The following is a 24,508-nucleotide window of genomic DNA, read 5'->3' as shown; positions in this document are numbered from 1 at the left end:
GTGAGAAGAACACTTGGCTCTGGAATGTGACTGCCACCAATTAGAGCATACATGGATGACATGACAATCATGACTACAGCATAGCCTGCACTAATCAGTTATTGGGCAGACTAATCAATATGCAATTCAAGCCCACTAACTCAAGGATCATCTCTATAATTAAAAGTAAAGTAGTGGATAAGAGGTTCTACATGAATGGCAAGGCAATACCAACAGTGTCTGAGAATCCTGTGAAAAGTCTTGGGAGATGGTATGATGGGGACCTAAAGTGAGACAAAAAGCAGTGCAAGGGTTGAAGAGCATAGTCAGCAGCGCTTTACCAGTCAAACTCTGGTGCTTTCAGTTTGGTCTACTGCCAAGTCTTCTGTGGCCACTCACTGTGTATGAGGTTTCCTTGACAACAGTAGAGAAGCTAGAAGCGTTAATCAGTTCATACGTCAGGAAATGATTAGGGGTTCCACGCTGCCTCAGCAGAGTGGGGCTGTATGGTAAAGGGATACTGCAGCTGCCAGTCTCAGCTCTAACTGAAGAGTTTAAGTGCGCCATGGTATGACTGGAAATGACATTGGTAGAGTCACCCGACGAGTATATTGTAGTTTCTTTGATTACATGATGTGAAATAATACATTTTTTAAATTATTTCTCAATCCTAAAATTCTAGGTGATGCAAAACTTTGGCCATAGCTGTATACACTAGGTGTATAATCTTGCCAGCTTTACCCAGCAACATGGACGCTGTATCCTGGCAGTGTTCCAGTTATCCTATAATTGCATATCCTGCATTGCTCTTCATTCTCCACCTTGAGGAATTGTCAGCCTTTCCTTTACACAACCTTACCATCTTTTTAAAAAATAACAAATTCATATATAAATACATTTACTAAATATTTCATCACAAAATATGTCTCAGTAGGGCTGTTATGGTTTTATGTGTTAAAGTGAGTATTTATAGGTGTGGCATTTTAATAAAACAGAGCTTACCTTTGTTTTGTTTAACATTCATATTACTTTTGAATACTCTTTATGCTCATATATGAAATGTTAGCATCTCTCCTCAAAAATTATAAACAAAATATCCCCATCAAACATGGCTGGGCATGTTTCTTACTCTGACGTAATATTTTCCTGACCCAAGCTAAGCCACAGTAGTCATCGCAATATCATATTATTATTACTACACAGGCAAGTTGCTAAACCTTAACATTTATTCAAGAAGTTCCGGCAGGTCATCAAATTATTATTTGCACGTTAAAATACATCAACATAATATCCAGATTTAGTATTTAAATAATGTTTAGACGCAGGCGCTGCAGAAGGCTTTTGTGTGACTGAAGGTATGCTTAGCCTGTCTGTCTGTCGATAATCTCTATGCTTAAAATAATTAGCAATCCTAAAATTGCATATGCAAGCTTAAAGAAAGTATTGGGAATATTAAACAAAACAAAGGTAAGTTCTGTTTTGTTAAACTTCCACACCTATAAGTATTCACTTTAAGCAGGATATTGTTCTTTTAAATATGGTCCATAGTTCACATATACTTTTTAGTTAACTATGCCCAGCTATTAATGGCTCCAAGCAGAGGTCTGGACCAATTTATGGGGTTGACTTGACCTATTTCTATTTCACAGATTTACTTTCAATGCAATACGTTTGTATCCTACTCTCTAACTGTAAAACCGTTTATCCATAATGGATGACCGGTTCTATTCCTGTAGTGGGAACACATTGAAAACATTGTGGACAGATAAACAGACAAACTCTGCCTCGCTTCACCGAAATGTGTGGGGGCTTGAAAAAGGCTTGCATATTAAACAGATGACACACCAAGGTGTTTTCCATTAGCCAATTCTGTATAAATGGGTAATTGTATGTAAAAACAATGTGTAAAAAATAATGTGATATCTAACAGTTGTAAGTTGCCCTGGATGAGGGTGTCTGCTAAGAAATAAATAAATAATAATAATAATAATAATAATAATAATAATAATAATAATAATAATAATAATAATTCCATTGAAAAGAAGTAGTGGTATTAACTTTATGAATATCCAAATGTTTTATATTAAAGCCATTATAAGGAAGATAACAGGCCATTGGTGATCTCTATGATATGTTTATTTTAATACTTTATGTGTAGGGTGTTTTATAGAGATGTCATAATAAGAGACATTCTACACATGACCTATTTATTTATTACAGTATAAATCACAACATTATATTGGACTAAAGAGGTTTTTTTTTTTTTTTTTTACTTGAGAATTGTACAGTACATTTTATGCACAGGATGGCACCTGTACACATGATAAGATGTACTGCAATAATGACAAATCCTTAATTTCTCATACATGGTTTATAATCATATTAATGTGATTAAATTGTGAATCATTTAAACATGTCTTAGCGTATGTTTAATTAAAATGTGCCACAGGCTCCAAAAAAGAAGTACACCCTTCCGGAATCTGCACTGGCATGCCAGATGGCACTGTTATTAGGATGACTTGTTGGATGAATAGTTTGGGTGGGAAACTTTAATCATCGCTCCAAAATCAGGTTAAGCCAACAGTACATCTAATATTTTAGAGCAATATTTTATAATTTAATGTAATAACATACAGTACTAGCCTTTCCTTTTATTGATTTCAAACCACAAGCATCCAGTTGTATTAATCAAAAGGACCATCTAAGTCTGCATGTTTCATTTTATATGTCACACTATATGTTCTTAAACTAATTTACAGCTGCGTTTGCCCTTATAGGTATTTGGCATGTTTCATAAAGTGACCAGCATTATTTTACCTTTGGGTAAGTCTCTGAGCAAGCCTGAGCAAGGTAGAATTTCTGTCATGTATGAAAATGGCCAATAAGGATGCTTTATGGAAGTGCACCAGTGATTTCTTCTCTCAGGAAACAGTAAGTTTGTTGACATTTGCAACAGAAAATATCTAAAACTATTTCGGGGGGGGGAATTACCAGTGCGCACCCCTATTGGTCCTTGCTCTGACTTGCTCATAGACAGCCCCAGTATTAAAATGTGCTGGGGACATCACTAAGTATGCCAAATACAGGGTATAACGTATTCATGTAATGAAATTACCTTAACGTGTTGATGGTGGCTGTTTGTTCCAACAAGTGTGGCAGACTTCTTCATGTACAGTAACGTATGTGGCTGTATCATACTTTACCTAAGCAGAAAATTACTTGGATTTAGTCAGCCTAGTTAGAAAACATGGGTTTAGCTTAAAAAACGCATCACTGAGCAGTCAACTAGAGATCAGACCTGTAGAGTCGTTCATTGAACTCTAATACTTTTTTTTTTGGTTGTTTTGGGTTTTTTTTTTTGTTTGTTTGTTTTTTTTTTGCTGCTAACTATATTTTTATACAGTTAATTCATTAAACTTGAAATTATTGTAGAACTGTATTTTGGAGAATTGAGACCTCTTGTGGCTAAACTGAAGAAAAAAACAAAAAAACAAATGTATTAAGATTTCACTCCAAAAAGGGAATCAAAATACCCTCTTGTGAGTTACACATATAAACTTGAGCTATTTTGAGACATATATTCTTTCAAATTGTTAAAAATGTATTTTTCTACAGTATTAATTAAAAAATATGTGAGGGAAACCATTTAGAAATCCAAAGCAATGCTTTCAAAAATATTTTCTGATTCAAATTAATTAACAAATGTAGCTGACTGGTAGATTTTTCATGTAAAATGTTACCAGCATCCACTGATCCCCTTTAAGATGTAACTGTACATTTTCTTTCAAAAGGACCAATGAAGATGTGTTCCTGCATAATTGTGTCTCTTAAATGCTGAATTTAGAGCGAGCATTATAGCTGTGACATAGGCAAAATAAAAAATATTTTAAGGCTTGATAAAAAAATAAAAATAAATAAAAAAAACACGACATTTACTGCATAAATCATATTCTAAAAACGGATTATTAGAATAGAAGTGATGTATAACAGATTTACCCAAAGCTTATTAGTGTGTTTTATTGTTCTGAAGAGCCTACAACCAAATTGTTTTTAAATAAGCTTTATCACTCAAAAATCTTGCGTCAGGGGCCTTTTTTTTTTTAGGAAAAAAAAAAACAACTCCCAACACTTATTTCTGTTGTAACTGGAAAGTTGAACAAAAGTGTGTATGCAATTCTGCAAAGTTAAATATCATATATAAATTTTAAACACAAGACACAAATCACAAATTGTCACTTATTAGCGTGCCTTCAGATCATTGGACAGTGGCCGAAAAGGTACTGTAGCGATCTCAGAAATGAAGGATGCGAAACAGGAATTCAGGGGGCCTGAACTCTAATTTTATTACTGTGTTCACAGAGCTAGTTACCAGGCAACCGAGCGCCGCGCTGTTGCCACAAGCTGCACCCATGCTCCAGTCCCTTTTCTCCAATAGCTATCTGACTGCTATCAGCTGCAGCCACGCGCTCTTGTCTCTCTCTACCTCAACACCGTTCTGCTCGTCTCTGTAGGTTGGATTCAAAGAGTGAACACTCCCCCTGCTTCTCCTTATGAGGAGATGACATCCTCTCTCCAGCACCCCTTCCCTGCTGCTCTCTTATTCCATGACCCCTTTTGGGAGGGTGCTGCTGCGTAAACCCGGCCAGGATTGGCTCGCCAGCTCTGCCTTCGCTACAGTATTGTAGGTAATTTTGAGTAGTTTGGAGCCACATCTCTTCAAACTGATTTTTTTTTTTTTTTAATGAAAACAAATTATCCTTCGAAAGAACATATCTCCCAACAAATACATTATTATTTGTCAAGAATTATAGTTTGTATCTCCTGAAGAAAGACACACTTTCATACCAAACTGGTCATACATTCAAATTGGGCAATTATACCAACTATCTTTACCAGTCTTATTAAAGGTAAATTTTTTTCATTTTTCAATGAACCGTGTAATACTTTTCATATAACAAATTTACAATGTTCGTAAATTTAGGAGTTCACAAGAATATTCCTAATTTTAATACGTGTTAAGTCTTTGTGATATAAATTCCACAGTAAACCCCTTTTTTAAGCACAAAACCAACACACTACCTACATTTTCCACCATAGCGTGCTGATGCTTCTTGTTTGAATGGCAAACGTTTCCAAAACCAGGTCTTTTGAAATCCTATCATGCGTGACAGTCATCAAGTCTGCCATCCGACCATTGTGTTTACTCCAAACAGTAAACTGGCTTGCTGTCACAAGGCAGCTTCTTCTCAATCATGGGGTTTCAATGCAGGGCAATTTACACGTCAATTTACCCGACCTAAAACACCTGTGCACACCAAACATTCATTTTAAATAATAATAACACAACAAATACAAAATAATGCAAAATACACAGCGGGGGAAAGGGCGCTTGTATTATAGCACACAGGCGCAGGAACAACCGGCGCTACAGGTCCTACAGCACCTAGAGACACCAAAATAAAGCTTCTTCAGGTTTCAAAATGTGTCAGATCATGACTGCAATAGGGCTGCGGGAGAGGGATACGTCACCCAGTTCAGTGGCAGATACTTAGACAGACAGCCTTTCAGTTTTCAGGGCCTTTACTTTTGCTGTGTTTTTTCAGCACGAGAAGTAGATTACTTTTAATTACTTTTAAGACGGGAAATATACAGAGAACTTAGATAATTAAAGAATGGAACAATGAACACTTTAGAAGGCGATAATATTGTGGTTGAGGCAGCGACAATCTAAATTTCACCGCCACCAAAAAATAAAATAAAACAAGTCAACATATTAAATTATTCCTGCAGGAGCCACTCTGCACAGCAAAGCAAAAACACTGTCGCCCTAAGAAATGCTAATTAATAAATAAATAAATAAATAATAATAATAATAATAATAATAATAATAATAATAATAATAATAATAATAATAATAATAATAATAATAAGCATACACAAAGACAGAACTAACACAGTGAATGCTCGAAATACTGTTTTTTTTAAATATTCTTTATCAATACATTCTTTATCAATGTAAATGCTATATGTGGTAATTTTCTTTGTTTGTTTTACAAAACAAACATTTAATTTGTTTAGAAGTAAATTAAACGACTCACTACCCAACGTTCACATAACAAGCTCATTATTAGTAATAGTGGTTGTAGTCATGGTAGTGTTGTTATGGTTTTGGCAAACTTTAAATAACCAGTAGACTATACATATATAACCTGCTTCAATATCTGATGTAGTTTTAAAAAGATATAGGTACTTTGACAGTATGTTATTGTATTATAGAGAAAATAAAGGTATTGCAGCAAAGCAAAGGTATGGCTGTTTTTTCTGTTGTAAAAGCAGCCATTAACTGAACTTTATGCAAGTACATTTTGTGATAATTCTGTATTACAAAATGCATCAAGTAGACTATTAGTATTACATCTTACGTTGATATATCCACACCTGTTAAACCATCTTTCTGTTCCATGCCTTTTTTACGTTTTAAACCCCAAAATCTTGTACTTTTACGACGTGCTTAAAATTGAATTCATCTTGCAAAAGCTATAATTTCATTTAGATGTATGAAAATTAGCAGTGCTTAATTTGTACAAAGAGCACAAACAGAAATAGTAGTGTTATAAGTTGGTTGGCCGTGGTATATTTCTGTCAGTGGTGTTATAATTGGTGTTGCAACGGTAAGTATCATGTTTACCATAAATGAGTCTGTGTACAGTAATAGTGCTTAAAAACGACTATTTTAGTTTGTCTTTTTTTTTTTATATATAGCTCAATAAAATTCTGGCTTCAATGCCTGTGAATTTCTAATATATACACCATCGGTATTGCTTAACATTTACACAATGATGGCCGCACAAAAGATAAACTTTATAGTACTGTACATCTGACAGCGTATAGTATTTACCCAAAGTTTGATGACATAAAAACAACAACTGAGAAGTGCACTTACATGATCTAACCGCAATGTCATTGTGTAAAACACTTTTATAAAAGGGCTTGGATAAATTAAGTGCTGTGATTGGCTTAACAAGATCACATGACTGTGCGGTAAGACAATTCTTACTGCAGTCATGTGATCTTGTTAAGCTATGACATCATAGACCAACTTCCTTACCTGATCTATTAATATTATTACACCTTAATAGTAACAATTATCTAAACAGTGTCTGTAGGTAAAAATGTCAACATACAACTGAAACAGCTTTTAAATCACCCAACAAACAATGTTTTTTCATCTCTGTCACTAAGAATTACAGATAAAATGGCAAATATACTGTGGTATTTAGAAAGTGAACAGAACAAAGAAAACTCTAAGATAAGCAGTAGCTGTAACACTTTATTCAAAGGCCATCTGAGAAATCACCACGCAAGTCTCACTCAGCATGTATATATGCAGCAGCAGCATCTACTTATTAAACTAAATATCGCCTTATAAAACTGACAAGTGAAAAATTGTGCAGTGTTTAAATTAGACACAACAGATACATCTCACCACAAAAAATTGACCCGACCCAACAGCGAGAGAGGCAGCGTGGACCAGCGTGTCAAGTCAAGTTTAGTACGCTCGCTCCAACAGAGAAATAGCAAATAACATAGTCTTAAAGAGTTTTTTAAAGGAGAGGTTATTCTGTAATTTCTTTAATCTGTACAGAAATATGAATAATTGAATATAAAGTATATTTTTAACACTTTGTCTTTGCAGATGACTATGATTAGTATGAGAAAGCATTTTATGAAACGAAGGTGCTCAGAAGTAAATCACATGTTAATAAACTAAGTGAAGTCTAAGAAAAAGCAAAGAATGAATTGAATGAAGCAAGAAATAGCCTTTCACATGCAAATAATCAGATGAAAAATGCAATTAATAAGCTGTATAGTTTGAGTTTGTTTGAAAAATGTACTTTATTTTGCATTTTTGTTCCAGAAATAATTATATAGCTTGCAAAAGTAATGTTTTATTGCAATGTTTTATATATATATATATATATATAACTTACCTGCCATTTTTCTTTTCATTGTTAACCTCCTGACAACTTTTTACACTTACAACTTTAAAGTCTGTTTCAAAGGTCTTTTCAAAATGGCTGCTCTAGTGCACTGGGGGTTGAGATCTGTCCTCTAAATCACTGGAGGAAGAGCGCTTAAAAAACATATCGACAAGTGTTCAGACTTTTCTGTTCCATACCACGTGGATCATTATTGCTGTGTTACCTGTTTGACAATGTGGGCAATAATCCTTACACTGTCAGTGCACTAGAGCGGACATTTTATAAAGAGCTTAAGTTTGCTTTATTAGGCTGTGTAATTACTGACACTAATTTAAAACTGCCACTTTACAGATCCGATCAGTTCCAAGCACTTAAGGGCAATAAGAGTGTGATTTAGTGTACAATTCAGTTGGAGTGTTTCCCGTTACACAGGAACAATAAAGAGTTGTAACTTCGGGGGACTTTTCAAGGTGAAGAAAATGTATTGCAGGAACTAATATGCAACATATAATGGAACTGATGCACAGTTTGTTCTGTTAATATTATTAGAAATTTCACATTGATAGATTTTCTATGCTGTTTATTTAAAGTGTATTGCATTTTTTGATGGAGAGATCTGGATTCACTGTGGGTTTATAGCTGAAAAGCTTTAGAATATATATTTTCATATATATGACCCAAGTGACACTGACCTGGAGACATCCAGACCTCTCAGGTAGTCTAAGGACCTCTCACAGGGAAGACACTCCCAGAAGTTTGTGACTTACTAAAAAATGTGGTCAGCAGGATTATATATTTTGCAATAGTTTCGGTATTTATTTTGTTGTACGAGCATGTGTTTCTGCAAAACTTGAATTCCAGCAAGCACCATTTAGTACTGGCGTTGGGATCACCATTGATCTAAATGCAGAACTTAATTGCCATTGGTTGGTACTCAGTCGTGAAGGTGAGGGAAATCAACACATTCATGACGGGATTTATTTAATATCTGCCGAGAAATATTTCTTAAAGGCAATTACGAGTAAGAGTACATGTATCAGTACACCCGTAGTGTGTGTGAGTAAGTGTATTTGTGATTATGTGTACTTTTATCTTTAAAAGTAGGTATTTGGTCCATATTTAATTGAAACGTTGTTTAGATCCACCAATGTTTAGATCAATTGTCTTCACTGCAAAATCATTTGAGACCATGTGCGATATTACTGTGATTAGAAAGTGATGTTATAAAAAATGATGTTTCCTAAATGATGTTTTTTTTTTCAGTTATTTATATTCATCAGAAAAATACAAGGGTGGATTTAATAATATTGACTGTTTTATTTATTTATTTTAGTCTATACCAAGGTTGTAAATTATCGCTAACTCTGGGTTTTCTTTGGTTTTAAATGTAGTGTGTTCATCACAAAGGTTAAAAGCAAGGCGCATTTCATGTTACCCTTAGTTAATTGAACAGCACGCACACCTGATGGTTCAGATTACTCTCATGTGACTGTGCACAATTCATCATGCAATCAGTCTCCTCCTAAAGAATAGGTCTAATCCTATGTAAATGTTTTCTTTTTGAAGTACAAGCAGGTGTGTCCCAAAACAAATAATGCAAAGTAAACACCAAGAAGCAATCCCCAAGAAAAATTGAATTCTTTATTCTAGTACGGTTATAAATTGACTGATGATCCTTTCTTCAACAGAAAACATAATAAACCCACAAGGCTTTTGTTAACCACAGCAACATTGATAACTGCTTTTATAATACCATGGTAAAAGCAGGAGTGAAAGCATGGTAAAACACAGAGAAGAATTGTAAAATGTAGTAATGCCAAGTATATGCCATATATGTATATTTTTTATTATTATTTGTTTATTTAGCAGACACCTTTATCCTAGGCGACTTACAGATACTAGGTTGTGTGAAATATGCATAAGCTGCAGTCACTTACAACATCTCACCCAAAAGACGGAGCACGAGGAGGTTAGGTGACTTGCTGAGGGTCACACAGTGAGTCAGTGAGTGAGCTGGGATTTGAACCGGGGATCTCCTGGTTACAAACCTTTTTCTTTAACCACTTGAACACACAGCCTCCTATATAACAAAAGACTGTGCTGAACAGTACCCCAAAGACTGTGAGAAACTGTTTTGCAATATTGAGCGACCACTAGGCTAAAGCACAAGTGGTAGCGGAGTTTGAAAAAGAGACGCTGACAAAACATAAAACAGTGCCTAGTACCAGCCTCCATGCAAAGATAGTTGCGGGGTAAGAAAAAAAAGTTAGGAAGCTCATTTTAATTTAAAGTTTTTTAAACATAATTTAAAGAATGGTGGTACCTGTTGAAATGATAGAGGATAAAAACAGAAGTACTGCCTCCGGTAGCTACAATAAAACACATATGAGGGCTGTAACATCTGCAAATCTAAATGTGAAGGATATTATCACTCTTGCATGTTTTTTTCTCTGAGTGTGTGGGCTCCTATGCCGTTGCCCGGGTTGCACCAGCTATTCCTTCGCCACTGCTCCTCTCTAGGATCGTACGAAAACACAATACTTTTTTAATGGATTATGGATTATATTTCTCGGTTTAACATATCAATAATTTCTCTTTTTTAGATAGAAATCCAGAAGCTGCAAATGAAGTGCCCCGCTCTGAATAAGAATACCCAGGCAATGACCTGTGTCTTTAAATATGAAGGTTGTAATAGCATTTGACCCAACAGCTCAGTCAGTTGAGTGGATAAAGAATCACTTTCTGCCAGACTGCATGGAAGCTAAGTATCATGTAAGTAACTCATTCTGTCCACACCATCATTTATTTTGTATACCTTCAATGATTACTGGCACTATAATATGTTTTGGGATGTTATGGTGGAAATCTGCAGCAATAGTTTGAAGCTGTTCCTTGTAAAACATCAGGTAACAGTTTCAAACCGTCTTGGATACAGAAACACCTGCAAATCAAGCACAAAAGTGTGTGGTACAGATGGCAGTTGTTTAATAACAGTATATATACCTGATATAGCAGGCACCTGCTAGATAATTCACTGCAGTAAAGATTGGCATCCGGAGCTATAGAGGGTATGGTATTATTAATTACAAATGTATGTCTGTGTGTTCTGGATAGCATTATGGTTGCTTTCAACAAAGTCACAATGAATATAAGACCAAGCAGCTACTTTTTATACATTGTTTGTGATTTTATTTAAAGTGTATGTTTGTTTGTTTGACCTACTGCGACCTTCAGTGACCAGAGGTTTGCCCACTGGTCAAACCACTGACCAGAGGTTTGCCCAGGTCCTCCACTCCTGGTTAGAGTGTGAGAGGAACACATCACCTTCTAAAATATCAGTAAGGACAATACCTTTTATGTTTTAGCCTGTGTGTGAGCAGCATTAAATTCATGAACAGCATCGATTTTATTTTATGTGTTTTGCAAATCATTTAAAATGGCCTTTAGTACTTCCACAGAGAGCAGTGATGGTGAAAACAGTGTTGACGTCCATTATTAGGATCGTAAAATTAGTTTTAAATGACCCTGATTTATGACATAATCAGAATGTCCTGTTTTACCTTTTTAATAGCTTATGAGAACAATCAATAGGACCTGGACAAGCACTACTGGGCTGAATAGCCTCTCCATGTTCTTAACTAATGATCTTTTCTTTTCTAGTATCACATATAATGCTATTGATGAACATGATGATGATTCATAGTGACTTTCCACTTTGGAAGATTTGTGAATTTTGCCAATGGGGGGAGCAGCTATGATAGCATTGCTGTTGTTTATCCCTTTTCTTTCTCTAAATTGACAATCCCCTAACAGACTGGTCTTGTTTCTAGGTTGCAGACCATGAAGTGGAGTGCCAGCCCAGTTTCAGGCTTGTTCTGCACAGCCCTGGCCTCCCAGAGGAGGTCCCCCCTGGGGTCGTAGCTTTCTGCAGCACCGGGAGGGGCTGGTGGAACAGCTGCTGGACAGGTATATGCAGCTGAAGACGAGGCTGGGAGAGGAATACACCATTTTGCAGCAGGTGTGTCCAGAATAGCCTTACACACATTTCCCATTACCAAACAGCACTGCTAAGTAACCAGCATACTATAGCCAACTTAAAGGCCTGCACCTGTGAATAGTGTATATTGGTGGTGATTTGTAAAGAAAATGCCCTTTTGTTTGATTAGATATGGCAGGGCTGGGAGGTCAGACTCACCTCCCTGACTAATTGAAAGGACTGTGCATCAGGTTGCCAGATGTCAGTTGAATAATTGACAATCAATTAATCCTGGTCACCTGTTTAAAAAGAGGCTGAAAAGCAGTTTATTGGTTCTTCTTTGTTTGTTCCTGTTCCTGTGTACTAGGGTGAAGACTCAAGCCTGCGTGAATAGCCAGGAAGAGTGAACCGGATGGGCCAACGAGGATTATCACCACATGTGTAACTGGGATAATTGAAGAGAGACTGGCAGCTTTATTGTTTAGCTTGGATTTCCTGCTCTAAATCTTAAGAGTTGTGATCCCTCTACTGTATGTGAATCACAGATAGGTAAAACACCTGTGCCTGTTCTGTAATGAAATAAATCCCAACCTGTTTGTTTTATGTTTATTCTAAAATAATACATTTCTAACATTTTCACCCGATCTAGTAAAATGTGTCATCACATTCATTGTGTATATAAATATACACATAAATGAAAGGGTGTCTTTTGACCAAAGTCTGAGAAGCACAGGGGCTCCTTTGAGAATAAGCTTCAGTCACGTGTGGTTGGAATGAGATCAGAGATTACACTTTCTGTTCCTGTTTCAACTGTTTGAATGTATTAGTGTGCTATCAGCATGACATTCAGATAAGCTCATTTAGCCAGAAGCCAATTGGGAAGAGCTCAGGTTAAAATCTGAGGAAGCCTCATTATGCAAAGCCAATTAAATATGAGAGTAAAGTTAAAAAAAAAAAAAAAAATACCTTCATTGTGCATTAAAGAACAAGCAACAGGCTTTGACTGCTTTTGAGAAGTATTGTGTTTATTCTTTTGAAACATGTTTTAAAAAAAACATTCATTTTCATTCATAGTCATCTTCATATTGAAGCCCTGTACTAGATTGTATTGGGGGTTGAACAAAAACTGCTTTTGTTATGTAAGACTTGCTGCAGGAAGATGCAGATTTGATATATTATAGAATACTTTATATTTGTAAAGCACATTCAACAGTAATGTGCCAGCCCATTCACACAATGTTGTTGTCCAATTCTTGTAAACAAAGATTAAATACACTTTAGCATGTAACCTGTTAGAACATGAAAACTAGAATGACAGTTTCCACTCTCTCTCTTTCTCTATAGGAATTCATTGAAAACACGGATGACCTTTGGAATGTGGAAGTGAAGCTCACCCAGTCCTTGTCCAGTGACTGTACTCTTCTGAGCAGCCTGGTTATCAACAATAAACAGAGCGACTTGAAGAAGCACTACGGTGAAGCCACAGAGATGTAATCTCTTTTAACAAAGAAATAAATAGCGAGCCAAGAACCCTTTTGACTGGATGACTGAGGAGCAGTTGAAAAATGTGTAGGTAATCCCGAAAAAACTATAGCAAGTGATTGTACATTTATTATACCTGATATAATTGTCAGTTATAGAGCTGCATCTGAAATATATTGCTTAACCATGTTTTTTTGTTTTTTTAACCATTTGACCTTCACATGGTGTGTTTTTAAAGTGAACCCCCTCCTCCCCCACGAAACATGCATCAATCTGCACCTATGAACTGATTGATATGTGTAATAATAATAATGCATGAGCTGTGATTAACATGTATGTGATTTGCTACCTGTTTAGATCCTGGCTATGTATTATACCTGGTTCTGGGTTTTGTTTGATTGGATGTACAAGGATGGCAAAGAAATGGCATTGACCAACCAGAGAACCCTACAACAGCCCTGCTGCTGCAATTTATTGGCATTAGCTCCATGTGTAACGTTGTTTGTTTGTTATATATAAAGTTCCCTTACATGGAGCTCACATTAAGCTGAAATGTCCTGAAAGGCTGGTATGAACTGAGCTCTTCAGTGTCATCTTCTATATGTAAGGGCAATGCGCAGTGACAGGCTCACACACGCAGCTTCTATCTCCATCAGCAATGCTCTTGAGAAGAGGTAACACTGAAAGAAAGGCAAGCAGACCAATGTTTTGGACAATGCGTTCATGAGTGCTCTGGAAAAACAAAACTGTGATTCTGTATTATACAACAATCAGACACTGCTCCCACATATTATTCAGTGGAGAAAAAGGTGACACTGATCAACGACACCTGCTCTAAAACCAGAGCTTACTCACATTTACAAAGCTGATCGCGCTGTGTAGTGTGATATAACTTTATTCTGTGTTGCACACAGAGGACGTAGGTAGACAACACTTAGGATTGTCTCTATTAATTCAACTTTGGCCACACATAGAACACATTTATTTACAACCTCTAGAAGGGAATGAATATTTTACTTTCCTGTCTGGAATTCAATATGAAGACCTGACCCCCCACCGGAACGGTCTTCACAGTACAACCTGGAATATAATTCATTTTAATATTTGGCAAGGGACCATGACTTTACAGTGCAGTGCTACAACAGAACAGGCAGATTTAAAACTTCTCAGCAACATGCATTTTGCAATTGTGTCACAGTGATTATCTCATTTCTGTCATCTAAATACACTGCATTAGATAACTGTTTTAACTTTGTGTTTCTTACCGTTTTCTATCTAGATACGCAGCAGAGATCCAGTTTGATCTTCAAAACTCCAGCAGTCCAAACCCCGGAGCCCAATTTTACTGCAGTTCAGCACTGAGGGCAGTGCCCCCGCAGGATGGTCTTGGAATTGTCTTACAGAAGGAGTTGCAGTACTCTGGTGCTCTCTGACAGTGACTGTGGTGTCACTGAGGGGAGGAGGGTTAAGCATCTGACTGAGCAAGGCATGGTAGAGGCAACTTAAGGCTGCAGCTGCAAGCTGTTTTTATTTGTCCAATCTTGTATAGATTAAGATTTTATTACTACAATGCACACCCTTTATAATGCTGTAGTAGGAAACAATAGGTAAGAGACAGCCTTACAGCGAGAACACAAGTGCTAGTGTAATGACATTAGGGGGCAAATGGTAGCCATGACTATAGCACCTTGTTCCGTGGTTTAAAGGGCCGCCTTATAATGAGGAAGCACTGTAATTACCTGTATGCAGTCAGCACTTGGATATCCGTTACCCAGATACACGTCAGTCGCGTTTTACTGCCCTTGTGTTAAGAATAAAATTAATCCCCATGAAGGCCACACTGCAGCCATTTTAACTCGGTTTGAGAGGTCCCAAAGCCTGTATAAATCATGGAAAACAGTTGTTGGAATTTGCCTAGCCTCTACAAATTCAGAGTATGTGCTGAACAAAGGGGAAATGGCACTGCTGATAAATAAACAGCGACAAAGGAGTGACTTTGTATTGAAAGTTCACTTTTTTAATTGTTAGATTCATTAACTCTCCTTGCTATTCATTCCCTGGTTTATCAATAGTGAAAAGGACTGTGTTATGAATATTTTTGTACCAATTTCTGTAAATTGGATTTTATTTAAAAAATAAAAAATTTAAAAAAAGCATTATATTTGTGTATTTTGTGTGTGGGAATTAGGGAAGTAGGTTTTTCTTTTGTAAATTCCAAATACCTGTCTATCTATCTGTCTACATTGCTCAAGACTTTGCTTTGTGCAAATAGCAGGTAAAGAAAGAAACAAACAAACAAACAAACAAATCTACTTTTAAATCCCAATAACATTTTGACTCCACCCTAGCAGTTAATAGTTTCTTTAGATAAGGCCAATGTTTTACAAATTCTTTTAACCACTTTTAATAAACACAGGTAGTACTTGTGATATTTCAAGTATGAGAAATGGGCAGGAAATAAAACAATGAAGATGTGAAGCAAACAGACTGGCATTCTGTTTATTTACATTGTAGTTGCAGCAACAAGACAATTTTTACAGTATGATGGTAATCAGTATTTTAAAAAAATACTTTTATCTGGCTTCTAACTGCCCTTCATAATGCTGAACAGCATTGTTTACGAGAATTTAACATTTTGTACATTTCTAAAATTTACAATCCTCTCAATTACACAGCAAATACAACACTTAATTTAGTGATTATTATAAACAGAAACAACACAATTCAGAACCATACCATTCAACATATTTACCATGTCAATCGTATATATGTATCAACTGTTACAAAAAAACAAAACAAACAACATCTGTTATGACAATTTCAGATGGTATGGGGAGACTATAAAATTAAATTGACATCTTTTAGACACCAAGTATTAAAACACATAAAATCAGTAAATCAGGGTTTCCAAATTAGAGGTCTAGCAAAAAAGAAATGAGATGTTTCTAACAAATCTGATTCCTGAACCTGACTACTCTTTAACCTATCAATATATATCATGGTCATACCATACCTAAGGATTGAGTTTATCAGGATTACAACAATGGAGCTAAAACTGCACAGCACAGAGAAAAAAAAAAAAAAAACTATCACAATCATTGTGAATGCGCCAATGTTTCTGCCATTCTTCTCCGCAGATCAACCTAAACTGTGTTGTTTTGCCATTGCTTTCCCATTCATAATGACTGAAAACATCATAACAAGGTAAAGACTATTAATGGCATTCATAGCTGTATGTCCTTTAAAATGCACCAGCATACTTCTTTTTTATGTAATAGCAGTAAAATAGGTTAATGCAAGTTTAATAAACGTGTATGGTTATAGCTGTTCTGGTAAGTTTAAATAAAAATGAGGAACAGATACAAATTTGAGAACTATGTCAAAAACAGTATATTTAAATCCCTGGTAATATTGTGAGGGCATTGAGAGTGGCAGGCTATTATAATTAGTGTGCAATATGCTTGTTCAGAACTATCATTACATACATACACACAGTGCCCCCAGTACTTGCTGAACAGCAGTGTACCGTCTGCATATAGGCTTTTCCATCATGCTTTGGTTAAATGAGAAATGATCTAAACTGAATAAACTGGCTTTCAAATGTTTACAATCTCTTCAGAATACCTGTCTAATTGTGAATTGTGTTTCAACAACAATGCTCAAAATGTACATGCAAAATGCTGCACTGCATTAACAATACATCCTGATGAGTCTGTCCAGTAATTACTGCATGCATAGCAATTACGATGGAATTAAATGTTCTATTATGAAAAGCAAAACGGCAGATGACCCTTAATGTTTAAAATCTTGCCGTTTCCGAGCAAAGCATATTTGTCAGCTTTTCTTTCATCAAAAATGTACAATTCTGCTGTTCAATGCTAGTTTAAGTTTTGCAATTGACTAAAAAGTAACATTTTCCAATAAATACCTATTTGTTTTTAACTGGTTCATCAAAACAATGTACCAGTTACATAATCTACTGTTGTGCTGTTTAGTTACTAAAATAGTGTTAAGGGAATGTCAAGGGTATTCACATTTGCCTTGTATTTTGAACTAAATATGCAGATCTAACATTTCCCCATATTTTCTAGTACATTTCCAACCAGAAAACAGGTAAGCTCCTGTTAAATGCATCAGGCATTCTACTTCGCATTGGTACCCCTTTTATAACCCTACACTACTTTAACTAGACTTGGTAACATGACCATTATCACCCTTTAAGCTTGCTATCGTCAACACAGATGGCCCCATTTCAAATGCAATCTTTCTTCTTTTTTAGTCTTTTCCGCAAGCTTCAGAAACAAAAGGATTGTAATTTTGTTGATTAATATGTTAGTCTCACAAGATTAAGATTTTTTTTATAATATACACACAAAACATAAAACTGTGCCACAGAATGCACCACTGAGGTGCTGCAATATTGCGAATAATTGTTAACCATCAGAAGAAATACATTTATACTTGTTTTAAACTACAAGAGTGTGAGGTGAGGTGCTAAGAGAGGCAGTATCTGATAAAGAGTGTTAAAATGGTTAATTAATAACAGCTACAATCAAACCATAACCTGTGCAATTACAGACCAGCCCTGGAAATGCGTGTACTCTTTGAGACCCTGTGGCTCTTGAAGCAGCAATCAGATTATATGGTCAGAGCTCAGCAGTCTGTGTTATTGGGCTGCTGTGAGATACCCAGGACAAGAAGGATCAACAATCTGTGGTATATCTCTCCCCCCCTCCCCACCCCTCTTGTCAAGTGGGACTGGAATTAGAAAGTTGCCTCTTGCTAAATAGAGGTCAGATCCAGCCCCATTGACACAAATATATGGACCAGCTTCAGCATTACAGTGATAAAAAAAAGGACATAGCGTATGAATGCTTGTTAATGTAGCTAAAATCTAATCCAGGCTTTCACAAAGACAGTACCAATAGTAAAATATGTTGGTAAGTTTTTTAAATGTGCCAAATATTCATGGGGCATTTATAAATATTGATTAATGACATACATATGATGGGGCAATACACTGATTAAACATAGTATGCACATTCTGGGTATTTCTTCATATATTTAAATTGCAAAAAATAACATCTGCAATCTCTCTAGAAAACAAAAACCCTTGAAGAAAAAATAAATACATAAATGTAAACTGCGGTCAGGACTTGAAGTCCCATTCTCTTTAAGAAGGTTTAGAGTTGTATTACTTGATTCTTAGTGTATACCAGCTTAAATTACACTGTCAGGATAGATATTTGACTCTTTCCTCTGTTTTCGTAAATGTATTCTTTTTTTTATTTTACTTTTTGGTTATTTGTCTTTATGGTCTTTTTGAACCAAGTGTCTGATTAAAAACATATATCCCTCTTTTAATAACTTTGTCACGTTAAAGAAAAATCATTCATTCACTTCTCAACATTGGAGGATTCCTCATTTCTAAAGCCACTTGTTTCGATAAGGCCAGCTTTCTCGTCTCATTCCCGTTTTGCTTTCCCCTTTTTCTTCTTCCTCCCATTCTCCACCACGAGTTTGCTCTCCAGCTTGCTCAACCCGTTTGTCACGGACGTGACCCCGTTCACAGCCACCTTTCCTGCTTTGGAGGACCTCTCCTTCCTTGGGTGCCGGTAGGTCTGATAGTAGAAGTTTGCAAAGAGGAAAATGAAGGTTACAGCATAGGCAATCAGGGCCCAGTGCATCCACTTGGGGAAAGAGCAGTCTATGTAGAGAGACAGGGCTGTGTGGCCAATGGTGACATGGAATTGAATCTGAAAAAAGAAGGGGAAAAAAAAGCTCTGCTTTAAGAACTTAGGCACAGACAATGACCACTGCCCACATATCAAAGGTTATCTATGTTCTGTGTTACCAAGATAATAGAAAACTTTATGTATATATATATGTATATATATATATATATATATATATATATATATATATATATATATATATATATATATATATATATATATATAGTATAAACTACTTAATTACAGTCTGACAGTGGGGATCAAATTGTAGGAAGTATGAATATTATTATTATTATTATTATTTATTTCTTAGCAGACGCCCTTATCCAGGGCGACTTACAATCGCAAGCAAATACATTCAAGTGTTACAATACAAGTAATACAATAAGAGCAAGAAATACAATAATTTTTGTTCAAGTACTTCACTTACCATTTGTATAATAGTTAGGTATTTCTTCCACCACAGGTACTTCTGGATTTGCGGGCCAAATGCTGCCAGTCCATAGTATAAATACATGACGATGTGAATAGAAGCATTCATGTGGGCTCCAAAGAAAGCTATAAGAAATGATGGACTGCAATTACCTTCTACAACAGATTCTGCCACACCAACCCCGAACAAAGATGTTTCTGCCCTTTATATCCCATGTGGCTGGAGCCTAATTAAACCATCAATCATTCAACAAAGGCTACAGCCATATTCCCACGTGTATTCTGGCAGGGAGGATTTTAACCCCCTCTCTGCCAACTCTATTCGCACAACACACACACACTATTTACATATAGGGGTTTCACCCTGTCACAGCAAGGTACATAAGTATTCTAAAGCTTAGGTCTGGGTCTGCTTTTTTATATTGATGCACATTAAAAACTACTTGAACTACAGTATGTGAACAGCAGCAGCAGCGGTAAACTATTCCAAAAGCAACTTTTGTAAATTGCACCTAGTGATACTGTAGTTACAGCGATCACAAATTGCACTTACAAACGATTACAGTATACTTTAATTAACAAAATAACCATTTGGTATTTGTAGAGATCTGATTTTGGATCTGGATCTTTTGTTCTGTTTCACAAGCTGTGCCTGGCTGATTTTGTTCAAGGTTGACCCACCTCTCATTTATACAGAGCACAATCTCTGTAGCCCCTGGAGAATCCCCCCTCCCCCAAGCCTGCCTGCCACCTGTGTGCCCTGCGCAGTCAGTGGCAGCTCTCTGTACTCACATTGTCCTCCAGCCACCCACTTGATTCCAATCCACCAGAGAGTGAACATTGTGCAATGGTGGTAGACGTGGAGGAAGCTGACCTGATTAAATTTCTTTCTCAAGATGAAAAACACGGTGTCCAAATACTCAATTCCCTTTGAGACGTAGTACCACCACAGGGCACCCGCTATCTGTGAGGCAGACAGAATGGATCAGTCAGACATGTTCACAGTTACTATACATACAGCAGAATATAATCAAATAAAAGGTAATCAAACATAATGGCATAAACGTGTAGTGTGTAATTTCACACCCGTTTAATATCATGTGTGTTCTCTCTCAGTGTCAGCTTTTGTTTCTGCTTCATTGTTTATTACGAAAATCAATGCATATCCTTGAAAACAAAAACAAAAAAAATACATTTTTGATTTTACTGTGCATTTCACAACCCTTCAGACTAAAAATCTGTAAAGGGAACCATATTGTGGAATAAATCTACAATTATAACCTGGAGATAAGGAGGTCAGTAATGATCCCGTAAGCTCTATAGACATTAGGAGCTTGACAGTAAGCAGATTGTAAAGACGACCCGTTTGTGAACTACAGTACAGTATGTATTGTGCTGTCCACAACAGTCTTGAGATTCGACAGCAGGATTTTTTTCCAATGTGTTTTACTCTGGCCTCGGTAAGTGCCCAAGTTCGTTATGATGCTGAATTTGATTACAGTTCTTTGTCCTCCTTCTATCCCTGCTCATTCAACACTGTCCTCTTCATGAAGCATTGCCCTTGCTGACTCTCGACTGAGGTAAACCAGATCAGGAGTTGCTGGAAGCTCCTTTATAAGGTTACTGTGGGACACCATTGCAAATGCATAGTGTAGTAACACATTACAACAGCAAGGCAGGAAAAGGTAACCAAGTACAAAAATGTGGCGTAAAGCTTGGTATAACGTAGACGCAAGATGCAGTTACAGCCTTTTGTGTACAGCTTTGATGTGCTGTACGTCATAACATAATTAAAAAATATAAAGGCAGGGTATAGAATCTGTAATGTTTTCATAAGTAGTACCATTTAGAGTGTTATCCTGCAATATAGTTATAGTGCATGTGAACTGCAAATACATCCATTATCCATATTTAAGGATTCCAGATGGCAGGTCGACATCCACATTCCTTCACAATTCCATATTTCATCAGCATCCTTCCAGATGAGTAAAGACAGGGTCTGGCCAGCAGTGAAATGACACTGGGATTAACTAGCCTGCCACAGGATCTTTAATGTACACTCATCTGATGGACACAAATGGGCTGAAAGCTCCAAATCGTCATTACCACAGTTTTCTTCAGAAAGGAAAAACAATCCAAATACAAGAAATAAATTACCTATTAAATTTAGGGGCCTGGAAGTAGTCTTATTTCATATCCAATTTAGAATTATTAATGGTTTTCATTTTTTTAATTCTGGATGCAACTAGCTTTTGGTATCCAACCCAGTATTTCATCACATGCTCTGTGAACATAAGGAACACAGATACAGACTGCTCTGTAAAATGCATCGTGTAACCTCAGACTGATGGTGCTATGTATGTATTAGCGACCTTGAAAGGCCTAAGCATGGCTCCACTGTACGTCACAGACTTGCCGCCCTATGAAATTGGAGTCTCCTTTCTAATTAGGTTACTTGATCAGATAATACAATAGGGTTAAGTTTAAATATGTTGGGTTGCAGATCCACTTATTTAATTCTTAAGACTGGCATTAGCAATGCTGTTCAGGACACTGGACAGCAACTGCTTATGACCAAATGAATACTTACCCTAACTTCGTTAACATCTTCAGAGTAACTGACTGGCTGGCAAATGTAGCTGTAACCAGCTGCTCTTGCACCAAGAAAGAGCTAAAACATAAACAGAACACAGTTTACCATTGCCAAACCACTTACTGAAAGTGAAATATTTTCTGCACATATAGTATTTAAATAGCATTAATGTATGATCATGAGACAACTCTTGGCTGTACAGTATGCTCAACCTACTTGGCTCATAAGCACATGTTGGAATAATCTTTTGATTCCAGGTCATATCAACCCGATTTCTTGAATCCTTGCACCACAACACAGTAGAGTTCTATGATTATTTTGAATAGCTAAAGAAAAAGGCATATCACTTGTTTGTCACATTGGCATTCTAGTAGTCAAATAGTTACATTACTTCTACCACTGCAGCAATTACAAAATGTGTTAAAAAGCTCAGTTATAGCTCAGGAAGCAAAACAAAAATAAGAAACAGGGATCACCTTTTCACCCATGTGGTCTGGGTGCTGAATGAATATAAATAAAACAGTAGCAGACTATGTCAATTTTATTATTCTTTTCGATTCGATTCGGTTCCAGGTTTAGCAGCCAAAGTGTAACTGGGATTCCATGCCCTTTCAGTTACTCTTAAGACTGAGCTAAAGCACCCAAGTGGATATCCTCCAGAGTGTGCGTCACTACTCACAATTAGATTACACCCTAAACCAGATTGCAACTGGCTTGCAGGGTCCAGCTCTAAACATAAATACATAGCACTGAGTAATGGTTTTGTTGGATTGTTTATACTTCCGCCTGCATGTTTCTCACCCCAGGGGACCAGGGGTATTTTAAACTTCTAGATATAATGTGAATACAAACAAGAAGGATGCATTAGTATTTCTTCTTTCCATACCAAGTTGTCATTTAAGATACACATAGATCAAATGCAATATTTTTAAAATAGTAAGACATTTTCTCTCTATTAATGCAAGCACGCTCTTCTGTTAGACCCACATTCATTCTACACATTGAAAGTAAGGGGATCTAGCAGTGCCTGTCGCTGTCCATTCTCCCGTCCTTTTGACAACATCAGTCCCTTTGTTTTACAACATTCCCCTGAATGAGACAGTCTGCATAACACTTACAGTGGCGGCACATTTAACCCCTTCCCTCTTTATATACATTGGAGAATCTGAAAACCCATGGCACATTGAATACACTGTATTTCTAAATGTCTTTGTTGTAGAGATGCTGATGTGACGCCATTTAAGAAGAGCCGTCAAACTGTGTGCCACTGACGTGAATGAGAACAGATGGAGGGTGAGGGTGCCACAACACTGTATTGAATGCTTTGCCAGACATTGAGCAATATTTCAATACAAGATTCTTATTAGAAAGCATTACTGACATACTGTTTTTCATTATAAGCATTTTCAAAAGGCAAGTACTGTTGTAATCATAAATAATTAAACCCATCTCTAATAATAATAATAATAATAATAATAATAATAATAATAATAATAATAATAATAATAATAATAATAATGCTTTGATTTCCTAGTGTACAATGAAGAAGCAATCCTACCTCTTTAAAGATGAATAAATTCAGTATCACCATCCCAAAGTTATAGATGATGAGCGTGGAGCGCAGCTGGAACGGCTCCCTGTTCTGCATACACTTTGGACCCAGCCAGATGAAGAGAAGGTAGAGAGAGCTTATTGCTAGCGTGGGTAGAGGGGACTGCATTAGGGGCCAACTCTCCACCCGCTTGTCTGGGAAACACAAAAATACAAAGAGTTGTAAAATATATATATTTTTTCTTCAAGAGAAGTAACCCCTTCAAAATGTCAAAAGAATGATGTTAGCTGTTTTATAAAATGTATACACTGTAACTAAAACTCAGATGTTTTAGTCAATAGCATGGTTTATCGCACAGAAACTTGAGCAGTTAAAGTGATAAAGTGAAATTTGAGCTGCACATGTGAAACAAACAAGATGAAAAAGAGAAATACTACATGTTTCAACCGCTTATACTGTACAAGCATTATATATGGTATATATTTATCTAAAGATACCTCCATAGAAAATGGAAATGTAACCTAAATGCCTATTTTGCCACAACAAAATGTCTACTGTAGTTTGTCCTTTTCTCAAACTTAAATGTAGAACAGTAAACAAACTAATGATGGCTTTCCATTACAATACTCATACCTTGTTGAAGTGACAAGCACAAGTAATATAAAAAATGAGCACATAAATAATGGCTCTCAGTTACATAGCTTTAGAGTTGGGTCTAAATGTTTCAATCAAAACACTTGGCACAAAACTGCAGAGATGCAAGGAAAGCCAAATATC

The 24,508-nt window shown here is 36.3% G+C and overlaps 1 protein-coding gene across 3 annotated transcripts in view; it reads right to left on the bottom strand.

The window, feature by feature from the left end:
• Positions 1-15,904: 15,904 nt before the first annotated feature.
• The window catches only part of LOC117403106 (elongation of very long chain fatty acids protein 4-like), a 29,743-nt gene continuing 21,139 nt past the window's right edge, over positions 15,905-24,508 (bottom strand). For all 3 annotated transcript variants that reach the window (XM_059024608.1, XM_034005071.3, XM_059024610.1), the window contains exons 3-7: positions 23,738-23,925; positions 22,177-22,257; positions 20,379-20,550; positions 19,585-19,712; positions 15,905-19,175 (exon numbers count right to left, since the gene is read on the bottom strand). In XM_059024608.1, coding sequence (XP_058880591.1) covers positions 18,885-19,175; positions 19,585-19,712; positions 20,379-20,550; positions 22,177-22,257; positions 23,738-23,925 — 860 coding nt within the window. In that variant the 3' untranslated portion in view covers positions 15,905-18,884. The remainder of the gene's footprint in view (positions 19,176-19,584; positions 19,713-20,378; positions 20,551-22,176; positions 22,258-23,737; positions 23,926-24,508) is intronic.

Source organism: Acipenser ruthenus, chromosome 5 (assembly GCF_902713425.1).
Source record: "Acipenser ruthenus chromosome 5, fAciRut3.2 maternal haplotype, whole genome shotgun sequence".
Classification (NCBI taxonomy): domain Eukaryota; kingdom Metazoa; phylum Chordata; class Actinopteri; order Acipenseriformes; family Acipenseridae; genus Acipenser; species Acipenser ruthenus.
The sequence above is the reverse complement of the archived record's forward strand: the minus strand, read 5'-3'. Positions and strand labels throughout refer to the sequence as shown.